The 25,796-nt window shown below is 38.5% G+C and overlaps 1 protein-coding gene across 6 annotated transcripts in view; it reads left to right on the top strand.

Annotated features, from left to right (window-relative positions):
• gnal (guanine nucleotide binding protein (G protein), alpha activating activity polypeptide, olfactory type) overlaps positions 1-25,796 on the top strand; it is a 253,324-nt gene that overhangs the window by 180,433 nt on the left and 47,095 nt on the right. For 5 of the 6 annotated variants that reach the window (XR_009268975.1, XM_058764670.1, XM_058764671.1 and 2 more), the window contains exons 8-9: positions 1,668-1,726; positions 4,706-4,826. Coding sequence is in view for 5 of the 6 variants with exons in the window: in XM_058764670.1 (XP_058620653.1) it covers positions 1,668-1,726; positions 4,706-4,826 (180 nt within the window). In the remaining variant the exon portion in view is untranslated. Of the gene's footprint in view, positions 1-1,667; positions 1,727-4,705; positions 4,827-15,831; positions 16,518-25,796 lie in introns of those variants that run through there. The other variant, XM_058764673.1, reaches the window with a different exon arrangement.

Here is a 25,796-nt window from a genome sequence, read left to right as displayed (position 1 = left end):
CAGAGACAAAATCTTGAAGTGAATGTGCATAAAGTACCTTTATTTATATAACACTTTATACAATACAGATTGTCAGTTTTTTTTACAGTGTTCTTTACAGTGTTAAACAGGAAAATAGTGTCAATAATGCAAACAAAATTTAGCTCTAAAAAGAGAACAATAGTAAACAGTAAATTTTTCATTTAAAGGTGCCATAAAATGGAAAAATGTATTTACCTTGGCATAGTTGAATAATAAGAGTTCTGTATATGGAAATGACATACCGTGAGCCTCAAACACCATTGTTTTCTCCTTCTTATGTAAATCTCGTGAATGCAAAAGACCACTGAAAATTAGGCGAATCAGAACATAAAACAGACTGTGACGTTACAGTCGGGAGATCACTAATAGTTACACCCCCAACATTTGCATATACCCGCCCATGTTCTAGGCTAGCCGCCAGCCGAATCTGCACAGCCGAATCATCAGACGTTCTGCAGGGATTGTGAAGAAACAAGCGAAGACAACAGCAAAAATGGCACATTATGGAAATAAATGTTATGTTCTAGGCTGTGCAGGGGCTGTGAAGTGCAGGGATGGGTTGGTGTCTGTATTCAGAAAGGCACGGAAAGCAAATAATGCGTTCTAATAAAATAATGCGAGCCACTAAAGGGACATGGTTAGCTCCTTGCTAGCGGTAGCCTGTTACATTACAGTACATAAGATTTTACTTACCACATAGACAGAGTAAGGAGAGATGACTGAGGATGATGGCCAATGATTTACAGATCCTGAGCACCACTGACAAGCATCTGATCTTGTAAAATGTGTGATAAGTACTGCCGCTCCATAGTATAAACAGAGTACGTGCGATCGCGAATCTCGAAAGTTAAAGTGAAACTAAAAAGTGGTCGTGCATTTGAAAGCAGTTTCAATGCCCAGCATATTAATAGCGGCTCCCTAATGCCCGCATTTTATTTACAGTATAATTACCCAACGATATTACTGCGCGAGGAAGTATTGAAAAATATATTTTCCCTGTGTTTCCTTCCTGTGAGCTACTGAAATTAGTTTGTGAAACAGCCAATCAGAGTAGAGCTCAACTTTGAGCCGCACTGTGAAACAGCCAATCAGAGCAGAGCTCAACATTATTATTCATGACCCTTCCAAATAAGCTAATGACAGACCATTTCATTCTAGGGACAAATCCTAGTGTTGTAAATGGACATGTAAAACTGTTTCTGGAGAATTATTGCCTTTACCTAAGCCACATACCTTCTATGTAGATATCAGAGAACAATTTAAAATATTGTATCAATGCATTCTATGGCACCTTTAAAGTCAGTTCATAATTGATTCAGTGATGTCATTGTCCAGCTCAGTTCAGTTCTCTTCAAATAGTGTCTGTGGAATCAAGTCGACAATATTGCCAAGAGTTAAATGTCGCCTCTCGCCTACAAAAGCGACAGTGGCAAAGAATCCATACTCAATTGGTGACAGAATGGAGGGGGAAAAAAATTATATAAGCATTTACACTAGTATACTCAGACTTTTGGACCCCACCATATGCAGTATCTATAATTGATCTAATGATTTATAACTGCATTCAGTTACTAAATTTATATAAATACTTATTTGTTCAGTTGTTATACAGAAACATTTCTTATTTCTTTCTCCCTGTGTGTCAGTATGTTTGATGTGGGCGGTCAGAGAGATGAAAGGAGGAAATGGATTCAGTGCTTTAACGGTGAGCTTACAAATTACTCAAGCTTTGTGGTATTTTTTTTTTCTGTAAACAATTTTACATAAACTGTTTTGTTGTCGATATATCTGAAAGTAACTAATGGAATTTATGTTAAAGGCTTAGTTCACCCAAAAATGAAAATTCTGTCATTAATTACTCACCCTCATGTCGTTCCAAACCTGTAAGACTTTCGTTCATCTTTGGAACACAAATTAAGATATTTTCGATGAAATCTGAGAGCTTTCTGACCCTGCATATATAGCAAGGATACTACCACTCCATTACCTTCCGCCATTTTGGAGAGCACCCCAGAACGTATTCAACGTAATCAGCATTGTTTACATTCAGTAGAAAGCACATGCATCTCTGGTCAGAGAGCTCTCAGATCAAAAATATCTTAATTTGTGTTCCAAAGATGAACGAAGGTCTTACAGGATTGTAACGACATGAGGGTGAGTAATTAATGACAGAATTTTCATTTTTGGGTGAACAAACCCTTTAAAGAATTATTTCACCCAAAATGAACATTGTGTCATAATTTATTCACCCTCAAAACACACACACACACACACAAAATACAACAACAACAACAAAAAAAAAAAACATTTAAACCTTCATAACACAAATAATCTTTAGTCTTGTGAAGAAATGAATTTTCTTTACATTATGAACAGATCACATATGTGACCCTGGACCACAAAACCAGTCATATGAGTCAATTTTTTTTAATTGAGATTTATACACCAGCTGAAAGTTGAATAAATAAGCTTTTTGATGTATGGTTTGTTAGGATATGACAATATTTGGCTGAGATTCAACTACCGTATTGTCCCGAATATAAGACGACCCTGATTATAAGACGACCCCCCTTTTTCTAGATGTACCTGTTGGAAAAAGACTTTTTGAAAACCAAATCTTGTTTTTTTTTTTTCTCTCTCTCTGTAAAACACATTTATTCTTAAATTATTTTCATTTTGCATATTTTTCCAATTCTAATTTTTGTTTTGAAAGTATGGTAAATACTGGTAAAATGTACCAACAATGACATGAATTTTGATATACCATTGAAATAACAGGTAGCCCATCTGAATTATATAACAATTAGGCTATCCAACTCATAGTAGCCTACCAAAATGTTATTATCAGTAGAAGTGAAATCTTATTGTAGTCTTCAAATCTGGGTACTGTCTTATGTTTTAAAATCACTTACAGAGGAAGTTTGGTCCCATCAGGCTAACATGACAGTCACGATCATGCTGCTGTAAGCTTTTCTTTTTCATTTGTTTTCATTCGCGATCTTTACAACACACATTACATTACATATTTCATGGCACACTCGTTTTATGCGTTTTTGGCGCCACCTATTGTTGTGGGTGTATTATTGACATGTCAAAGTCTAGACCATGAATATAAGACGACCGCATTTTTTCAGATGTATTTCCAAGGAAAAAACATCGTCTTATATTCGGGTCAATACGGTATTTGAAAATTTGTAATCTGAGGGTGCAAAAAAATCAATATATTGAGAAAATCGCCTTTAAAGTTGTCCAAATGAAGTTCTTAGCAATATACATTACTAATCAAAAATTAAATTGATATATTTACAGTAGGAAATTTACAAAATATCTTCATGGAACATGATCTTTACTTAATATCCTAATGATTTTTGGCATAAAAGAAAAATCGATAATTTTGACCCATACAATGTATTGTTGGCTATTCCTACAAATATACCCTAGCGACTTAAGACTGGTTTTGTGCTCCAGGGTCACATATGGTAAATACAGAAACTTATGCATGCTAGGCTTGTTGCGGCAGTCAGTGTTGTTGATATTACACATTGTTTGGCCATATACTAATTACATTACTCGCCCAGCATCCCCACTGTAGTTTTCCTTTTTTTTATAGACATAAAAATTGTTTAGTTCAGTTTGACAATGGATGCTACAATTATAAACTAAAGGCAGGTGCTCCATACAGCAGGAGCAGCAGGAGTGAAATTTCACTTATCACGTGAAAAGAGTAATGAGTTACGATGACGGAGGATTTGGTGTCAGCAAAAAAGCAAATGCCTGTTTGGCAGTATTTCTGTTTAATATAAGTCTGTTTATCTGTGTTTATTTTATTATTGTTTTGTTTTAAAAAATATTATTAAAAGTAATAATAAACCACAAATTTTAGTATTAATTTTAAAGTATGGGAAAATCTTTCATTTATTTGTTATAACACAGGTATAAACAGAGTTATATATAAGTTTTGATTTATATATTCAATTTAAATGAGGGGAAATTTCTGTTTTGTTGCCACAAAATAGACATTTTCCCTCATTTAAATTGAATTGTGGCCATGTCGTAGTAATTTGCTTCCAAAATTAGTACAACAAGGCCACGGTTTAATAAAATGAGGAAGCAAATTATAACGTAGGAACCAATTCTTGTAAATAAATGTAAGTAAATACATTTTTGTGTGCATGTCTTGTGCGGGGCTCCATATGTCACCTAACTAAAATTTTATGTTTAATATTAGTTTGTCATTGTCATTGTATGTTTTTATTGTTGTGTTTTTCATTAACAATAATAATAAGTCAGCCATTTTCTAGCATACATTTTGTTTGAAGAAAGGGAAAGGTGTAAAGATATAACATTAAAGATAAAAGTGCTACAGTTCCTGAGCATCAACAAGTACCATATTTTGTAAAGTGTGCAGTGTAATCGGTAGTATTGATGTTGTCACAAGATTATTAATCAGTGGGAAAATTTCCTTACCGTGGTATACCTAGTGTGTTACCTCATTGAGCTTTTGTTCTAGCATGTTTCCGTGCTAACCTTGTGTGTATGTATGTCATTCATTCTTCAAATAAAATAAAATAAATGTTTTGAATAACATGAGGGTGAGCAAATGATGACATAATTTCATTTTTTGGGTGAACTATCCTAAAAGTGTGTTTGGTGATAATATATCTCTTCTTGTCTATAATCACAGATGTGACCGCCATCATCTTTGTGGCAGCCAGTAGCAGTTATAACATGGTCATAAGGGAGGACAACAGCACTAACCGGCTGCGCGAGTCCCTTGATCTGTTCCGCAGCATCTGGACTAACAGGTTTCACAGTTTAATTATTTCTTGGGAATTCTCGGTTCCCAGCTCAAGTGTTGCAGAATTACCATAAAATACTAATATGCATTTGTAACGATATAACGGTCAGTTATTGTTATTAGAGGTTGGTGATAGGGCTGGGCAATATGCTATATATTTTCAATTATTTCTATGACAGTATTACGTATTATTACTATGATTTTAGAGCACTTTTATGTATATGTATATTAAGGCTATCGAGGGAGTTAAATTTTTTATCTAATTAATTATGGTTAATTAATCGCAAATTAACAGTAATTTGGCCTGAGAAATTACTCCCAGAAGGTAATTCATTATTGTGTTAAATGAGAAAAGCAGTGTATAGACATTACAAAGTATAGCATTAGAAAGAAATATTTTTATTGAACATTGAATTTATTACACAAACTTTAAAGGCTACAGTGTGGCCATAACATTGTTCTCAGAAGCTGCATCTGAAGTAATATTTAGGTTTATGTACACAAACTGTTCAGCATTAGCATGAATGCATTCACACTGCAATTAGAATTGCATAAATAATGCTATTAATATAATGCTATAAATTAATTCGCTTAATTTAATATAAAAATATATAATAATTAATATAAATAAATAAAATGAGACTGTAAATATGAAGTGGTTGTTCAGCCGATTTATTCAAGCTGCTGATTCATGCAGCAAATTACTTAATGAGTGGGTGTTAACCCACTGGGGTCTGAGGTGTTTTGGGGCCCTGGAGAAGTTTTGGCATGCCCTGACATTTGTGTTTTTTGGGGGTTCTTTTCAGTATCTTAAAAAAATATTAATGGCTAAAGTAATATGTGAGCAGCATGAAAGCACATGTTTGTGTTTTTGAGAAAACAATGTTTATGCGTGGTAAGTGAAAAACTAAATTTTTAAGTCACTAAAATAAGGCCATAAAACATACAGAATATTTGTTCACAAGACTTTTGAGAACTGGATGTGGTAGACTAGAGTTTTTGCTACAAAATGATGTGAAAATGATCCTGTTAACTCGTTCACAGAAAACAATATATTGATTTAACCTTCGTAAAACATGTTTTGTGATAGAATTCCCTTATGCGAGGGAGTGAAAATTGCCATGAATATTTAGTGATTCACACCTGAGAGACAAAGGGCCTCCCATAATGGGCCATCAATATGAATGTGACTGAGACAAGGCAGGTAAGAAAGAGTGTGAGGAGAATAAAATAATGTGGGTTTTTGTTTATTATTTGTATTTTATTTACAATACAGCATAATAAAAATATACACAGTGAAGGTCAAGGACACATGATTGAACATACTGATCTGAACACTGAGACTTGAAAAGTAACACAAGTTTGTGCCAAACATTCATTCATACTTTTATATCTTGTGGTTTTATTTGTTATAAAACAATAAACAAATATCCTGGTGTTGTGAGACATTTAGACAATGAAATTACACATATTTAAAAATGTTTCACTTGATTGCATAAATGTAGTCAGGAATTATAGTTTGGGAAAAGTCTAGCTAGTAAAATGTGTAGTTATGTCACAAAGTTATGTCACAATAACACAATAACAACAGATGCAAGTAATCTTAGGCTACTCATCAGAGTGAAATCCTCCACTGGATCTAGCGCTCTCCTCTCAGCTCATCTTCTTCCAGAAACAAAAAGTAGCCGGGATGAGCTCTTCACGTTTGTTTGCAGATGATGTGGGCATTTACATGTGCACGCGTCTCACATGGATGTTTCAATTTGAAAAGCGTGATCGGCTCTTGGGTGTGACTGCATTAGAGATAAAGAGTTGAGATGGGAAAACTGGACATCGCGTTGGTTTCATACGGATTACTTTAACAGAGAATATTTGTTTTGGATTTGTTTATTTGTTTTAGACATTTCAAGCTTTCTATACATATACAGGTGCATCTCAATAAATTAGAATGTCGTGGAAAAGTTCATTTATTTCAGTAATTCTACTGAAACTGTGAAACTCGTGTATTAAATAAATTCAATGCACACAGACTGAAGTAGTTTAAGTCTTTGGTTCTTTTAAATATGATGATTTTGGCTCACATTTAACAAAAACCCACCAATTCACTATCTCAACAAATTAGAATTCTTCATAAGTCCAATAAAACATTTTTTTAGTGAATTGTTGGCCTTCTGGAAAGTATGTTCATTTACTGTATATGTACTCAATACTTGGTAGGGGCTCCTTATACTTTAATTACTGCCTCAATTCGGCGTGGCATGGAGGTGATCAGTTTGTGGCACTGATGAGGTGGTATGGAAGCCCAGGTTTCTTTGACAGTGGCCTTCAGGTCATCTGTAATGTTGGGCCTGGTGTCTCTCATCTTCCTCTTGACAATACCCCATAGATTCTCTATGGGGTTCAGGTCTGGTGAGTTTGCTGGCCAGTCAAGCACACCAACACCATGGTCATTGAACCAGCTTTTGGTACCTTTGGCAGCGTGGGCAGGTTCTAAATCCTGCTGGAAAATGAAATCAGCATCTCCATAAAGCTTGTCAGCAGAAGTAAGCATGAAGTGCTCTAAAATTTCCTGGTAGATGGCTGCGTTGACTGTGGACTTCAGAAAACACAGTGGACCAACACCAGCAGATGACATGGCAGCCCAAATCATCACAGACTGTGGAAACTTCACACTGGACTTCAAGCAACTTGGATTCTGTGCCTCTCCACTCTTCCTCCAGACTCTGGGACCTTGATTTCCAAATTAAATGCAAAATTTACTTTCATCTGAAAAGAGGACTTTGGACCACTGAGCAACAGTCCAGTTCTTTTTCTCCACAACCCAGGTAAGACGCTTCTGACGTTGTCTCTGGTTCAGAAATGGCTTGGTAGCCCTTTTCCTGAAGACGTCTGAGCGTGGTGACTCTTGATGCACTGACTCCAGCTTCAGTCCACTCCTAGTGAAGCTCTCCCAAGTGTTTGAATCAGCTTTGCTTGACTGTATTCTCAAGCTTGCGGTCATCCCTGTTGCTTGTGCACCTTTTCCTACCCAAATTCTTCCTTCCAGTCAACTTTGCATTTAATATGATTTGATACAGCACTCTGTAAACAGCCACACCTTTCAGTAATGACCCTCTGTGACTTACCCTCTTTGTGGAGGGTGTCAATGATCGTCTTCTGGATCACTGCCAAGTCAGCAGTCTTCCCTATTATTGTGGTTTCGAAGAACAAGAGATACCCAGAATTTATACTGTAGGGATGGTCATTAATTGAAACTCAAATGTAAATATTCTAATATATTGAGATACTGATTTTTGACTTTCATGAGCTGTAAGCTCTAATTGTCAAAATTAAAAAAAAAAAAACTTTTGAAATATTTTACTTTACATGTAATGAATCTAAAATATATGAAAGTTTCACTTTTTGAAATAAGTTACAAGAAAAAAATAACTTTTTCACAACATTCTAATTTATTGAGATGCACCTGTATTCCTCTTTTCTTTGAGGCAAGTATTCGCGGAGATTCATGTTGTTTTATTTACGTATCTGTGAAGATAGGTGACAGACCGAGACGGCAGAGAATGCACCCTGTTTATTTTCTTTATTTTACAAAAGCACATTGTTTTGTTATTATTATGACTATACACAAATAAAAGTAGACCCTTTGCAGTTTCAAATGATACCTTATTCTTATCTTTACGATCAAAACTGACAGAGTATTTTTAGTTCAATTCATGGTCATAAAGAAAATACAAGACAGACCCATAGTGCGGGCTTCGACCCCAGGGGGTTAAAGGGCAACTATTATGCCCCATTTTACAATATGTAATATAAGTTTCAGGTGTCCCCAGAATGTGTCTGTGAAGTTTCAGCTCAAAATACCCCACAGATCATTTATTGTATAATTTTGAATATGCCTATTTTGAGTGAAAGTAGAAACACGCTGTATTAGAGCATGTCTCTTTAAATGCAAATGAGCTTCTGCTCCCCGCCCTCTTTTCCAGAATAGAGAAGTGCCTTTACAGCTCGTAACTTCTAAAAGAAAAACCATCTGGTTTTGATTATCATGTTTATCTTGCTGAAATCACGTGTTTTAAAGCCATATTAGTTTAAACTTCTGATAGACGGTTATCTGAGCACAAACATCCTAGCACGCGTATAGAAAGTGGCTGCACATGGCATGTGACTACTACAGTTCTCTTTCACACATGAGTTTATGTTAAAAACACGCATAAGTTTCAATAACACAGTCGGTTATGTTTGTGAAGGTAAACATCTGGGAAAGAAATTGCATGTTTATATTAGATCTGTGTATTAAGTGACATCAGCATAAAATACAGTACCTATACTGCTGTCTATGCTATTAACATGACCCAAAGGATAAAATAAAAGCAGAGAATCACGTACTGCTCTGGACTGAATAACGTCTATAGCCTTAATGAGAGGGCATTTCTTACTTGAATGCTGCTTTTAAATGCTCTAGTGTGAAGATAAACATGGCGGCTTGTGTGCGGCCCACTCAGGGCGGTGTCTCGGCTAGATTACTACAGTGTCAATCAACAATCGTGGGTGGGGCTTGTAAAATGTGATGTCACACTTTACGTATTCTGTGATCGGCTTGCTCTGAGACTCTGCTAATGATATATGGAGATTTTTTTTAAAAAAGGAGTGGGTGGATTTTTATCATTATAGGGTGGTTGTGTACACACACTGCCAACACAAATTTATGTCCAAACAACATGTGAAATTGAATTTTGCATAATAGGTGCCCTTTAATGAGTGGGTCACTGAATCATTGGCTCACTCAGTTCATTCAAAATTGTGGATTCATTCATGAAACACTGCTGTTTGTTGCTCAGAGATGCAGTTATACTGTGGCTTTGTTTGGAACTATTTTTGTTGGCAAAACTGACCAAGAGACAATATTGATATTATGTCTAAAATGTAACACAACGGGATATGTGCAACAAACCACCTCATTCTGTAAAACAGGTTGCATCTCAGGTCTTTTGTATGAGCTTCATTAAATAAGGAGCTGTTTTACACAAGAAGCCTTCAAAGGGGATACCAAAGATAATTATAACTACACAATCTAACTTTGCTGCAGTTGGAATTGAACTGCTGGTTCATCTGGCCAGAGAAGAACTGGCCCCCTGACTGAGCCTGGTTTCTCCCAAGGTTTTCTGTCACCGATGGAGTTTTGGTTCCTTGCTGCTGTCGCCTCTGGCTTGCTTAGTTGGGGACACTTAATTACCAGAGATATCGTCGACTTGATTGCACAGATACTACAGTATGTAAACTGAACTGAGCTGGACAATGACATCATTGAATTCAATAATCAAATGCCTTTAACTGAAAATTGAGTGTTTAATCTTGTCATTTTACATTATTGATACTATTTTCCTATATTTTGATATTGGAAAGTTGCTTTGACACAATCTGTATTGTTAAAAGCGCTATATAAATAAAGGTGACTTGACTTATAACTGATGTCCATCACATATGCAGATTGATATCTAAAAGTTTATTTTTATTCTTCTAATTAACTTTCTGTTATTAAAGTTGAATAAAACAACTAGCTTTAAAAGTTTCATTAAAAGTCCATAGATATCACCATCAGTTTATACTGCTTTTGTCACTTTCTTCAATATGGTGAGACCTGTTTTCAGGTTTGGTCAGATAACATTTGACATATACCCTATATATGAACCTTTTTGTTTATTGAACTGTTGTTTAAAATCAATAGCACACTTGCAATCATGCAGATATTATACATAGATGTATGTGTAGGACAAAAATCCATACAGGGGCATTATATGCCCTCATATGTTGAATGCAAGGGGCATGTAACTGCATTCTAATAAGCTACATCATGCAGTCAGTCATTGTCATGCATTGTGTTCATGGTAACACTATAGAATAGTGTTCCTTCATTAATGAATAACTACACAGGAACAAGTGACTAATGCTCTATTAACACTGTAGTAACTACTATTACCTAAAAATAAACTCTGATTAATGATTTAGTAAGTAATAGCGTTCAGTGTAAACTTGTAGTTCACTATTAGCTAATCAATTACTACTATTTTTTTAATATATATATCCTGGAGACCTACTAAGAACTACTGTATACAGGTTCATTATTAATGTGAATTATGCATAATGTATAATTAATTCTAAACGGAAGATCATGGTAACCCACTAGTAATGACTCAAGAATTACCAAATCCTTCTAAAGGAATTACTAATTACTTGGATCAGTATTCTAAAGTGAAAAGCATCATAACTCCCTAATACTGACTGACGTCCTTGTAAGCTTTTGAGGTATATGTAAGGTTTTGGATAGTAATGACTCATGTGTTACTACATCCTTCTGAAGAAATTACTAATTATTTGGATCAGTATTCTAAAGTGAAGATCATGATAACTCCCTAGTACTGACTGAAATAATTGTAAGCTTTTGAGAGTTTTGTAAAGTATTGGATAGTAACTATTCAGGTGTTATTACATCCTCCTAAAGGAATTACTCATTTTTTGGATCAGTATTCTAAAGTGAAAATCGCGATAACTCCCTAGTAATTACTGAAGTCATTGTAAACTTTTAAGGTTTTCGTAAGGTTTTGGTTGGTAATCCATTTTGCTAGATTTGGTAACACTTAAATCATTACTAGTGGGTTACCATGATCTTCACTTTAGAATACTGATCCAAATAATTAGTAGTTCCTTCTGAGGAATTTCATAATACTTAAGTCATTTCTAGTGGATTACCATGACCTTTACTTTAGAATTAATTATACATTATGTATTATTCATATTAATTATGAACCTGTATACAGTAGTTCTTAGTAGTTATTTTGGAGGTATGAAAAGCACTATCACTCATTCATTAATCAGAGTTTCTTGTTAGTTACTAGTAGTTACTAGAGTGCTAATATTGCGTTACTCATCTGTTCTTTTGTAGTTATTCATTAATGATGGAACAGTATTCTAAAGTGTTATCATGTTCATCACTAAGCAACTGCATACAATATGATGATGTACAGGTCTGGGCTGGGTGTGTTAAATTCTTTAATAAGTTTTAACCCCATAATTCAACTGCACCAAATTAACATGTTAAAGGGGTCATGAACAATGTTCCCTCTAATTTTGTTTCTTGCTGAGCAAAACTTTTCTCTATTGGGCGGACATTTCGACCACCCGAGCAAAAACATCCGCCTTTAATCTCTTAATCTAAACCGCGAGCGCTCTTGCTCTGTTTCTTTTCTCTTTTGCTTATTTTTTACGAGTCCATCAAACTATTGTGGTGAGTCAGAATTACTCTACAATCACGGTGAGTAATGGCTTCTCCTTGCATCGTCACCTGCACCGCTTGCCACATGTACAGTTTGTCTGTCTCTGTCAGCAGCGATGGATTCACATGTGATAAATGCAGGAAAATAGTTAGGCTGACAGAGAAGATTTCAGAACTAGAGACACGCATCCAAACTTTAGTTGAGGACAGTAAGAATGTGAGGGCTGTAGATACTGCTTTGGATGCAACTAGCTCAGGGACATTGTTTGGTTCCGGTTTCAGTGCCTCTGTATGCTCTGCAGCAGGGCAACTGGGTGACTGTGGGGCGGCATAGTCACGGGTCAAAACACTGCTCTTCTGTTCCGATCAAAACATCAAACAGGTTCTCCCCACTCGGTGCACCCACTGAGAAACCTGATGAAAGTGCTCTAGTTATTGCCGATTCTATTGTACGGAATGTGAAAATAGAGACACCAGCCACCATAGTCCAATGTTTACCAGGAGCCAGAGCACCTGACATCTTGGCAAATTTAAAAGTGCTGGCTAATGCTAGACGTAAATTCAGTAAGATTGTTATCCACGTTGGCGCTAATGATGTTCAACTTTGCCAGTCGGAGATCACTAAAAATAATGTTAAAGAGGTGTGTGAACTTGCAAGTACGATGTCAGACACTGTAATATGCTCTGGTCCTCTCCCTGTTTACCGCGGTGATGAGATTCATAGCAGACTGTTGTCACTCAATGGCTGGATGTCTAAGTGGTGCCAGCAGAATAACATAGGTTTCATAGACAATTGGAAGAGTTTTTGGGGCAGACCTGACCTGTTGAAAAGAGATGGTCTTCATCCCTCCTGGGGTGGTGCCACAGAAATATGGCACATAGTCTTAGAGTTCGTACTTGACTAACTGGGGCCCAGGTCAGGAAGCAGACGGACTGGCTAAACCGACCGTCTGCTAGCCACCTCACGTCACAGAAGTCGGTTAATTCTCAGCACATAGAGACTCTTTCACCTAGATATCACACTATAGAGACTGTGTCTCTTCCCCGAACTAGAAAATACAGAAAACTTCCAAACCAAAGTAAGAGTAACAATTTCATTGATGTTAATAAAAAAAAAAAAATAATAAAAAAAAAACAGATTTAATACAGATAAACAAATGATAAATCTTGGCTTATTGAGTATTAGATCCCTTTCTACAAAAACACTTTTTGTAAATGATATGATCACTGACCACTGGTCATTGTTAAAAGCTCTATACAAATAATAGTGACTTGACTTGACTTAATGTGCTTTGATTTGAAACTTGATGTTACTAAATGATGTACATTTTAGGTTACCTGAGTATACTACACTGCTGTTCAAAGGTTTTGGATCAGTAAAGTTTTTTTAAAGACGTTTCTTATGCTCATCAAGGCTGTATCTATTTGATAAATTCTGAATATTATTATAAATTCAGAATAAATAATATTGTGAAATATTGCGATTTAAAATAAGTTTTCTATTTTTAATACACATTCATACATTTTGCAGACGTTTTTATCCAAAGCGACTTGCAATTGGCAAATACATCAAGTGATTCATCTTTAAAGAGGCAAACAGACACAGGAAGTGCTCGTAATACCAAGTTTCAGGCATTGTTCAAATAAGTACAAGCTAGAAAGGGAAGGAATAAATAAAGAGAAGACAGTTGTTGTTTTTTTTGTTGTTGTTGTTGTTTTATTCCTGTAAAGCAAAGCTGAATTTTCAGCATTATTACTCCAGGCTTCAGTGTCACATGATCCTTCAGAAATCATTCTAATATGCTGATTTATAATCAATGTTGGAGACAGATGTGCTGCTTAATATTTTCTGGGACCTGTGATATTTTTTTCAGGATTCCTGGCACTTTCAGGACACTGATAATAAATCAGCATATTAGAATGATTTCTGAATGATCATGTGACACTGAAGACTGGCGTAATGATGCTGAAAAATAGTTTTGCTTCACAGGAAAAAATTATATTTTAAAGTAGCTATATTAAAATAGGAAAGCAATATTAGAAATCGCAATAATATTTCACAATATTACTTTTTTTTTTTTTTTTTTTTTTTTTGATCAAATAAGTACAGCCTTGATGAGCAAGAGACTCATTTAAAAACAAGGTCAATTATTTATTAGGTTTACAATATAGGCCTAACATTAGCCTATATAATATCAAAACAAACTGAAGCATTTAAAATGATAGAATAGAATACAAACTGAAGCATTTAAACTGAGATCTGTAAGTTAAATATTGTGACGGATCGGTGGCCCTCCCCCTCATCATCATCACCACCCCGTCCCTTATTCGCCGCCCTTCACCAGGCTCCCGACTGGAGTGGGTGGATGAGAGGAGGGCGTGGGATCAACGCGGCTGGCGGCGTGTGATGAGGCACAGCTGGACTGAATGAAGCCTCATCACCGCCGCTGTTAAATGCCCAGCGCGCCTCTCCTCGAGAGACCGGTCTCTTCCCCCGTGCATGCACGCTGGTGTCCTCGTGGGTCCAGGAAGGGTGCGTAGAGGGACATCGCGCCACCGGAGACGTGAGCTGCCGAACCCGCGGTCCGGACGAAAGCCGCACCCGTATTACGGCCGTCGGGCCAGGATGTCGGGCCGTACAAGTCCTGCCAAAGACCGTGGGCGGCGTGTAAGAGCCGCCGCTGTGATGAAGCCGCCGCCCTCGCGCCCGGACCCGAGTGGGAGCGCGCGTGCGGCCGCCGGACTCCGCCCCTTCCTGGACCCTTCCCCTCCTGGAACACTGCCCTCCTGCACAAGCCCCGCAGCACGACGAGGACACCAGACCCCCTGTTTATTTTGGACACTTCTTCCCCTGGACACTTTATTTGATCAATTTTGTGTAATAAAAGCCTCTCCGAGGCCTGACGCCACACCCACTGTGTCTGTCGTTGGCTCCTCCCGTCACAATATTTTCAAAAAACATGAACGTGAATTCTTATATAGCAGTCTAAACATCCCTATGAAGTACAGTTTGCACAACTGTGTGACTGTAAATGTCTCTTGAGTTTTGTTACCGTTCTGTGCCCATCATCTGCTATTTCCAGCACTTAATCAAGCCACTCACTCTTCTTTAATACATAAGGACGTTTTATTTCACATGTTGTAGCAACTCATAATGTAACAACTGCTGTAAGGGAAACAAGTCAATTTAGCTCAAAGGGAATCATTTATGATTTTATAGGGAATTTGAACAGAATCACTGTTTTACGTCTGATCACTGAGTTGGCCAGCGATTCACTGAACGAGCCATATAACATCAACTCTGCAGTGGATATTAAAATCCAAAATATAGTGAAAACACTATTAAATAGCACAGTAACAAGATCGGCAGTTTAAGACTTTAAAACTTCTAAGCACAAAACACAAGATACTTCTCTTTTCAATATAAATAAGACTTTATTGGATAAATCTAAGGCATATAAACTAATCTAACACATGAACACACGCATTCTCACAAGTCATTGCAGAAAGAGAGAAAATGAGGAAAGAATGAGTTTAAGAGAATGAAAATGTGAAATCCCAAGTTATAACAATATGTGCTATTGCATAGACCTGAACAACCATCAATCACTTATTTAACCCTCACACTGAGTTTTTCAATGAGGCTAAAATTTATATTAAATGCATCAGCTCAGCTAGGATCTGGAGTTGTACTTGCGTTGCCTTTGTGTTAAGGAATTCCCTTTTGTTGTCATCATTGCAGGGGTTTCCCGAGGTTGCTTATTGGTTGGAAGTTCAGTAGTCGTTGATGTGATGTCTTGGGAATCCAATGGTTGGGCGTTGGCTGAAGATGCGGAGTTGTGGCTGGTTGAAGTTTTGAGGTGATCACATTAGAAGTTGGACTTAATTTAGAACACAAAACTCTCAACGGAAAGAAAAGAAAATGTAAAAGTAAAAGAATAAAAGGATGTAACGAGACTAGGTGGTTTTTCTTCTCATCGTGGTGTTAAGTAGCAGCTGGCATGTAAGCCAGAGCGCGCTCAAAGAGCACTAAAAAGCAGTGGCAAAACGCGGTGGCAAAAGGCAAGAAAAACATTCACTAAAAAGATCCCAAAAGCATAATTTGTTGGTGTCCTGAGTTTTTAACTGGGCTTTTGGACACATCTCAAAATGGTGTGTTGACCAATTAGATAATGTCTTAGCTTGGGGTGTTGCTTTGTTTCTCCTTCCAATCCATAAATCTACATGTTATCTGGTCAGTCACATGGTCCGAACTTTCCTGCTCTTGCAGAGTATAAATTTGGACATGATTTCTATAACCAAAGTATGATACATTTTACAAAGTATTGAAAGTATTGTTTCAAGCTAGAATTTTCACACTCATACATACCAAACATGAATATGAACCTGTCTACCTCCCCAGTATCCCTGTCCTGCACCGGCTTCCAGGGCGCCCACCCCCCCTCCCTGGTGGTACTGTTACGGTGCGGGACGCGCCTTCCGGGAGGGGGAGGTACTGTCACGTGTCTACCCGTCCAAAGTTCCTGTCTGTCCTTATTTGGTTTGTTTCCGTTCCTCGTTAGTTAATCATCCATCATTGTCCCCACCTGAGTTTTATTATGTTGTTTGCTCTTTTGTTCTCTTCCCTTTAGATAGTCGGGGAAGTCGTGGCCTAATGGTTAGAGAGTCGGACTCGTAATCCAAAGGTTGCGAGTTCGAGTCTCGGGCCGGCAGGAATTGTAGGTGGGGGGAGTGAATGTCCAGCGCTCTCTCCACCCTCAATACCACGACTGAGGTGCCCTTGAGCAAGGCACCAATTGCTCCCTGGGCGCCGCATAAATGGCTGCCCACTGCTCCGGGTGTGTGTTCACTGCTGTGTGTGTGCACGTTGGATGGGTTAAATGCAGAGCACAAATTCCGAGTATGGGTCACCATACTTGGCCGTATGTCACTTCACTTTCACTTTTTCACTTTCACTTTATAAGTCCTGAGTTTCCCCCCTTTATAAGTCCTGTATTTTGTCCGATCTTGATGTTAATAAATGGGAAATGTGAGTTGATGCTGTTTCGTTCTCCTGCCTTTCACTTTATATTTACTCTACAACCACGCACCCGTGACAGAAGATCGGACCGCCTACCGAAAGAGACTCGATGACGGCGGAAAATAGGCTGTGGGGTTTGCGGCAGGCCGGTCGGAGATTGGAGCGGTATGTGGAGGAATTCTGCGAGCTAGCCCACCAGCTGAACTGGCGCGACGCCGCTCTTGGTGCACTATCCGTTGCGATCTTCCTGCCTCAGAGTTTCCCCTGAAAGTACTTATTAATCTTGTACTGTTTTGAATGATTCCAACTTCGAAATCCACAAAGTAAAAAACCTTCGTAAGTCTCGTCGTCCAGCCCACTCAGAAGCACGCCGCATCACGCCAGCTCACCTCATGCCCAGAACCCCCACATATCGCGCCAATCGCTCGGACCGCCTGCCCGACCCCAAATACCCCCGAGTCCTCCTTAACACCTCCCTCGTCCTCAGCTCTAGTAGCCTTCCGCCGCCAAAGAGGAGTATGGCAAGCCCGCCGCCAAAACGGAATATGGCAAGCCCGCCGCCAAAGAGGAGTATGGCAAGCCCGCCGACTAAGAGTATGGTCAGCCCTCCTGTGTCTCCGCTGTTTCCGTCCAGCCCTCCTGTGCCTCCGCTGGTCCCGTCCAGCCCTCCTGTGCTTCTGCTGGTCCCGTCCAGCCCTCCTGTGCCTCCGCTGGTCCCGTCCAGCTCGTCTGTGCCTCCGCTGGTCCCGTACAGCTCCGCGCTTCCAGAGCGCCCCCCAGTACCTGCGCCACGAAGGCGCCTCCTTATCGCCGCGCTGCCAGAGCGCCCCCAAGAGTCCGCGCTTCCAGAGCGCCCCCAAGTGCCTGCGCCACGAAGGCGCCTCCCTAGCTCCGCGCTGCCAGAGCGCATCCAAGAGTCCGCGCTTCCAGAGCGCCCCCAAGAATCTCCGCTGGTTCCGTCCAGCTCCGCGCTGCCAGAGCGCCCCCAAGTGTCCGCGCTGCCTAAGCGCCCCCTTGAGCCTGTCCCTCCAGAACGCCCGCCAGATTCCTTCCAGAGACTAAAAATCCCTAATTCCACCTTTAAAATTTTGGGGGGCTATTCCCCTGAGAATCCTGTTCCGTCTTGGGCGCCCAAGCTCCCTGCTCCGCCATGGCCTCCCGAGTCCCTGGATCCGCCATGGTCACTCAAGCTCCCTGCTCCGCCATGACCCTCCAAGCCTCCTGACCCGCCATGGCCCTCCAAGCCTCCTGACCTGCCATGGCCGCCGGAGTCCCCTGTTCCGCCCTGGATGCCTCCCCAGTATCCCTGTCCTGCACCGGCTTCCAGGGCGCCCACCCTCCCTGGTGGTACTGTTACGGTGCGGGACGCGCCTTCCGGGAGGGGGAGGTACTGTCACGTGTCTACCCGTCCAAAGTTCCTGTCTGTCCTTATTTGGTTTGTTTCCGTTCCTCGTTAGTTAATCATCCATCATTGTTCCCACCTGAGTTTTATTATGTTGTTTGCTCTTTTGTTCTCTTCCCTTTATAAGTCCTGAGTTTTCCCCCTGTATTTTGTCCGATCTTGATGTTAATAAATGGGAAATGTAAGTTGATGCTGTTTCGTTCTCCTGCCTTTCATTTTATATTTACTCTACAACCACGCACCCGTGACAGAACCCTTAAGCTATACAATAGTTATTAAAAAGACATACACAATGATTAGAACAGGACAGTCAAATGTGTGGGTTACGTACATAATATGGAGTTATGCATAGAAATGTTGCTCATAAGTCCTTTTAAGTTGCATATGGAAAAGGCAGTTTATGCCATTCTGTGGACATGAGAATTTGTTCTTAATTTCTAGCGATTATCGTCGATTTGATAGCACAGATACTATTTAAACTAAACTGAGCTAGACAATGACATCTCTGAATTCAGTAATGAAATGCCTTTAACTAGGGATGCACGATATTAAAAATTTTAGCCGATAATCGATAATTAAGTCCTTCTCATGGCCGATACCGATAACCAATAAGTTCACATTTTTATATTATAATTTTCATATAATCTGCAGTTTGTGCACCCAGGAGAATACAAAATCTAAGATGCACTGATGCAACTGATATTTTAGTAGCTCTGGCCTAACTATAATAGCAAACATCAGTCCTGACTCTTCAAATGTTTTTATTTTTTGTGTAAGGCACCACAATACTTAGTAACAGAAATGATTTAACAGAACTATGACAGAACTATGGTTGATCTGCAATTAACAACTCATTAACAACAAATTTATATTCAAATATTTAATGCATAAAGAAATGCATCTCTTCAACCTTTTTAGTGCATGAGGATGAGGAAGTTATATAGGGACTTTAAGCAACAGCTGTGAATGAAACGACTACGTTGACCGGAAGTGAGCTGTTACACTGCCGTAGCCGAGAACATAAAAATCATTAAGCAACCTAAACAAGACAGCGCAACGCAGCATTCAGTCATTTATTTAAATACAAATGATGTATTATGAGGAGGATGTTTAGGCAATAATTACATTGTTCTCTTCACATATCTTTAGTCTCGGTGCTAGGTGCTGTTGCTAACAGCAGACATATCTTTGTACAAACTAAAATAATCGTTAAAATTAGGTTAAGTTTAAAACATAATCAACACAGATTAAATTAAAGACTAATGGTGATCGTATACTGATGGAATGAAATGGTATATACCATAAAACGCAACATTTAACTACATAAGCTGTCACGTTGTAACAACTACCGCAAAACAGTTGTTCTCTCCTAGTAGACGGTTACAGTAGAACGCCACGAAGTAGCAGCTGAAGTCACGAACGCGCAATATGTCGTTGCCATTCCAGCAGTGGACGCTGCTTAAAGTCCCTAATTATTATTTTCTTTTAATACAGCTTCGCCACGATGACGACCTTTCAAGTGAGATATAAGATTTGTTGTGTTAAAACTTGACACCTTTTTTCCTCCTCTCGGAATCCTTGCTCAACATGCGTTGCAAATAGCAATGGTATTGTCCTACTTCCAGACCGGCGAAGACATGTTCACAAATGATGACCTAATGAGCGCAACACAAGCTGAGAGTCACTGCAGTTTAAAGCTGCAGTCACTTGCACTCGGAAAGTTGATGACTCTCAGATAAATCAGACTGATTGATTTATTGACCAGCAAGCGTACTTTATCGGATCTAGTTATCGGATTTCATTTATTTATCGGAGCAATAAAAATGACGTCATTTTCACCCATATCGGTCAATAATTTATCTTTCCGATAAATATTGTGCATCCCTACCTTTAACTGAAAATTGAGTGTTTAATCTTATCATTATACATTACTGACACTCTATCCTCCAATTTGATACTGTTAAGTGCTTTGACACAATCTGTATTGTTAAAAGAGCTATATAAATAAAGGTGACTTGACTTTGCTTCTGAGGAACAAAGGTCAAAAAGGGTTTAGAAGGAATTTCAGTCTGGTTCTTGGGGGGAACTCACCCAACAAAGTCTCTACTAATGATTTTCCTCATATGATGGCCAAGGTTGGGGAGTAACGGAGTACATGTAACCGCGTTACGTAATCAGTATACAAAAATCTAGTAACTGTAATCCGTTACAGTTACATCAAAAAACAAAATATTCAGATTACAGTTACACTTTGTAAAAAGTGGGAATACTATCAGGATTACATTTGTTTCATTTAAAATTAAATAAATGAGTATTTTGACAAATTCTATATATTTAGCACTGCTTCATCACACATTAAGATATGCTGCATTCACGCCATATCGTAATTACCGTAATTCTGAGATGACAACACGTGACGTTCTACTCGGAGCTGTTCACATCCTTGGACTGGGGATTATCTGTTTCTATAGCGACAGTCAACAAAATGAACCCCCGACCGCATAAAAATTTTACTGGCAGTAAAACACATTACAAAATTTGTATGCTACTGCTAAATGTTGCAGAATACAGAAACCGTGTCAGGTAAAAATAATTACAAACCGTCTGTTTGTTTGTTTGTGAATGAATTAATGACGGCGATAAATATTGCTAACTTAAACAAACAGCAACAAAATAAATAACAGTATGAACACTTACATAATGTTTTTATATTATAGTGCATTATATCTATATATATCTGTATATATATATATATATATATATATATATATATATATATTCCCCCTTTTTGGAGCAGTAATAGGTTTCTTTGAAAGCTCCGCCATTTAGTTCCGCCGCGTGAGGTGCAGCGGTCACGTGGTACAAGCCGTAGCTCTCAGAAAACTCCCAGTTCACAAATTGTAATTATGAGTTCAACGAAGATGTGAACGCTTTTTACAAGTTGGTATCTCGTAATTACGGTTATTACGATATGGCTTGAACGCACCTTTAGTTCCTGGTTCTGTTGACACGTGCTGACTCACGTGAGCCACCTGCGGTGCGTGTGCAAATAACACCAGTCAAACGCAATTATTCTCCTCAAACGTGGGATGAGACGGCGCTACAGTTAATTAATTACGATGCTTACTGCTGGGAAAAGCGTTTTCATGTCTTGAAATTTCAGTTATTTTGTGTTCAAAAAGGATAAAAGAAATAACAGTTGTTACAGCGTAAGCTATGCATGAAGATTCTTGCTTTAACAAAGGCCAGTTTAGGGAGCTAAACTCAAAAAAAGAAAGGGAACTCTCAAATTAAATAAATAAAAACAAAATTTTAAAAAACGAGCACCCTTAGTTAAAACTAATAATAACGTATTTGGCAAACTCTTCTGTGCATATTTGCATTTGCGCTCTGGAGAGCATCAGATGTTTCTGTTTACAATGTTTGCAACGTTGAGCAATGTAGCCAATCACAGACACATCCATTGAACCAATGAACTGAGATGAGTGACAGGTTCAGTGCATCTGAAATTATAAAGGGAGCACTCTTTGTGTGCATTCTAGGCCATCAGAAGTTTCAGAAGTTTACTAAAAGTTTTTTTTTTTTTCATGATGCTAAGAGGAACAATGTCCACTCACTAAAGTTTAGCTATAGTTTAGTTATTCTATATAAATGCTAAAATGAATCTCAGACATGGACATATTTGCTTAGTCTTTTCATGTACTAATTAATTCTAAAAAGAAATATATATGTCTTTTTAGAATTAATTTGTACATGAAAAGATTAAGCAAAGCAAATATGTTCACGTCTGAGATGCATTTCAACATTTATCTCTATATCTCTGTCTCTCTCTCTCTCTCTCATATATATATATATACAGCTGCATCTCAAAAAATTTGAATATCGTGAAAAAGTTTTTTCTTGTATCTTGTTTCAAAAAGTTAAACTTTCATATATTCATTTCATTACTCACAGGGGTGGCTGTTCACAGAGTACTGTGTTAAAGTATATTAAATGCAAAGTTGACTGGAAGGAAGAAATTTGGCAGGAAAAGGTGCACAAGCAACAGTGATGACCGTAAGCTTGAGAATACTGTCAAGCAAAGCTGATTCAAAGAGCTTCCCAAAGGAGTGGACTGAAGCTGGAGTCAGTGAATCAAGAGTCACCACGCTCAGGCGTCTTCAGGAAAAGGGCTACCTTTTCCTTCTGAAACAGAAACAATGTCAGAAGCATCATACCTGGGCTAAGGAGAAAAAGAACTGGACTGTTGCTCATTGGTCCAAAGTCCTCTTTTCAGATAAAAGTAAATTTTGCATTTCATTTGGAAATCAAGGTCTGGAGTCTGGAGGAAGACTGGAGAGGCACAGAACCCAAGCTGCTTGAAGTCCAGTGTGAAGTTTCCGCAGTCAGTGTTGATTTGGGGTGCCGTGACGTTTGCTGGTGTTGCTCCACTGTGTTTTATCAAGTCCAAAGTCAATGCAGCCGTCTACCCGGAGATTTTGGAGCACTTTATGCTTCTATCTGCTGACACGCTTTATGGAGATGCTGATTTCCTTTTCCAGCAGGACTTTAGCACCTGCCCACAGTGCCAAAACCACTTCCAGGTGGTTTGCTGACCATGATATTACTGCGCTTGATTGGCCAGCCAACATGCCTGACCTGAACCCCATATGGAATCAATGGGATATTTTCAAGAGAAAGATGAGAAACAGTTGATTCAACAATATAGACGAGCTGAAGGCTCAATAGTGCCACAGACTTATCGCTTCCATGCCACACCTCACTGATGCTGGAGTTTGTGCTAAAGGAGCCCTGACCAAGTATTGAGTGCATAAATCAACATACTTTAAAGAACTTGAACTTTTCTGTTTTGCAAATACCTTTTTTTGATTGATCTTAGGAAATATTATAATATTTTGAGATACTGGATTTTTGACTTTCATGAGCTGTAAGCTCTAATCATCAAAATAAAATAAAAGAAACGTTTGAATTGTTTTACAAAAAATAATGAACTTTTTCACGATATTCAAATTTTTTTTAGATGACCTGTATGTATGTGTGTGTGTGTGTGTGTGTGTATATATATATATATATATATATATATATATACAGTATATACACACACACATATACATATACATATACATATATACAGTCATGCCCAAAAATATCAGCACCCTTGGTAAATATGATCAAAGAAGGCTGTGAAAATTAATTTGCATTGTTAATCCTTTTGATCTTTTATTTAAAAATTTCACAAAAATCTAACCTTTCATTGGATAATAAGAATTTAAAATGGGGGGAAATATCATTACGAAATAAATGTTAAACAAATAGTTTATAATGTGATAAATTTCTCATAATGTAATAATTGTTATTACATTATGAACTCAAGATTTTGTTACGTTTTGAGAAAATTATTACATTATGAACATTTTGATACAATAATAATGTAATACTTATTACATTTTGTGCAGTTATTACATTATGAGTTGCCACACATGTCATTGCGTTTGCGTTCGATTTGAGCTACTTCATCTGCAATCATTGAAGTATTCAAGTTTTTCTACAGCGACTCATTTGGCGCACATCATTCTCTTTCTATGAAACCTGTTAACTGCATTCACCAGTTCTAACCCTATAGTGACAGCAACTCTATAGCGGTTTACCCGAGCATTGCAATTCTTTCGTTTTTACTAGAATACAATCAAATGGCTTTCCCAACTCATTTTTGCGTGTGCGCAGAACATTATTTCTTGTGCGCAGCTTAGAGGGAACATTGCTCATGAACTGCCTCTGTTTTTTATTTTGTATTGTTCTCTGAGGTCCACTTATAATGTTATTAATATTTGTACATCAAAAAACATCATCATTTAGAAGTAATAAGCTATTTTCTGTCCAGTTTTTCCCTCTCATCAGAATGCTCTGTTTGAATAGGCGTGGCAGATTGTAGACTCAGAAGTAAATGCCCACTGCTCTGATTGGCTAATAGTTCTGTATGTTTGACAGCGTACATTCCTCATAGATGGTATTCCTCATAAAACAGTTACTCTTGTGTTGCGACATTACTGTCAGATCCAATATTCGGCACAGCATCATCTTTTAGTTTCAATTGTTTTTGAAAATCCCGCATCGAATTGTGCCTTGTTTGTAAACAAATCTGTGGTCAAATGAAGTGAACAAAAGACCAAGTTCTTGGTCTGGATCCTCATTAAAAATAAAGTTTACTCTTTCCTAACGTTGGGATCAGAAGGAAGGCAATGTAAACACTGTTTTTCCATAACTTGACACTGCACAGCGTCTTGTTGTCTTCAGAGACATCTTTATTGTTTGGTTTCTGAGAAGACCTGCACATTCACCACTCTCGTAAACAGTATATGTGCAAATCGGTGGGCAGGGCGGGGCGGGGGAATGAAGGGATGTGAATACTTTCGCAAGGCACTGTATAAATATATATATATTTATATATACACTGCTCAAAAAAATTAAAGGAACACTTTGAAAACATCAGATCTCAATGGGGAAAAATATCATGCTGGATATCTATACTGATATGGAATGGGTAATGTGTTAGGAATTAAAGGATGCCACATCGTTTGATGGAAATGAAAATGATCAACCTACAGAGGGCTGAATTCAAAGACACCCTGAAAATCAAATTGAAGCAATGATGCAGCAGGCTAGTCCATTTTGCTGAAATTTCATTGCAGCAACTCAAAATGGTACTCAGTAGTTTGTATGGCCCCCACGTGCTTGTATGCATGCCTGACAACGTCGGAGCATGCTCCTAATGAGACAACGGATGATGTCCTGGGGTATCTCCACCCACATCTGGACCAGGGCATGACTGAGCTCCTGGACAGTCTTGAGGTGCAACCTGGCGGCGTCGGATGGACCGAAACGTAATGTCCCAGAGGTGTTCAATTGGATTTAGGTCAGGCGAGTGTGGAGACTATTCAATGGTGTAAATTCCTTCATTCTCCAGGAACTGCCTGCATACTCTCGCCACATGAGGCCTTGTCGTGCACCAGGAGGAACCCAGAACCCACTGCACCAGTGTAGGGTCTGACAATGGGTCCAAGGATTTCATCCCGATACCTAATGGCAGTCAGGGTACCATTGTCTAACCTGTAGAGGTCTGTGCGTCCCTCCATGGATATGCCTCACTGACCCACCACCGAACTGGTCATCGGCCAATTCTGGCGTTCAATGGCAAATGCCAGTCGAGCTCCACTGTGCGGGCAGTGAGCACAGGGCCCACTAGAGGAAGTCAGGCTCTCAGGCTACCCTCATTAAGTCTGTTTCT

This window comes from Onychostoma macrolepis, chromosome 24, assembly GCF_012432095.1.
Source record: "Onychostoma macrolepis isolate SWU-2019 chromosome 24, ASM1243209v1, whole genome shotgun sequence".
Classification (NCBI taxonomy): Eukaryota; Metazoa; Chordata; class Actinopteri; order Cypriniformes; family Cyprinidae; genus Onychostoma; species Onychostoma macrolepis.
The sequence above is the reverse complement of the archived record's forward strand: the minus strand, read 5'-3'. Positions and strand labels throughout refer to the sequence as shown.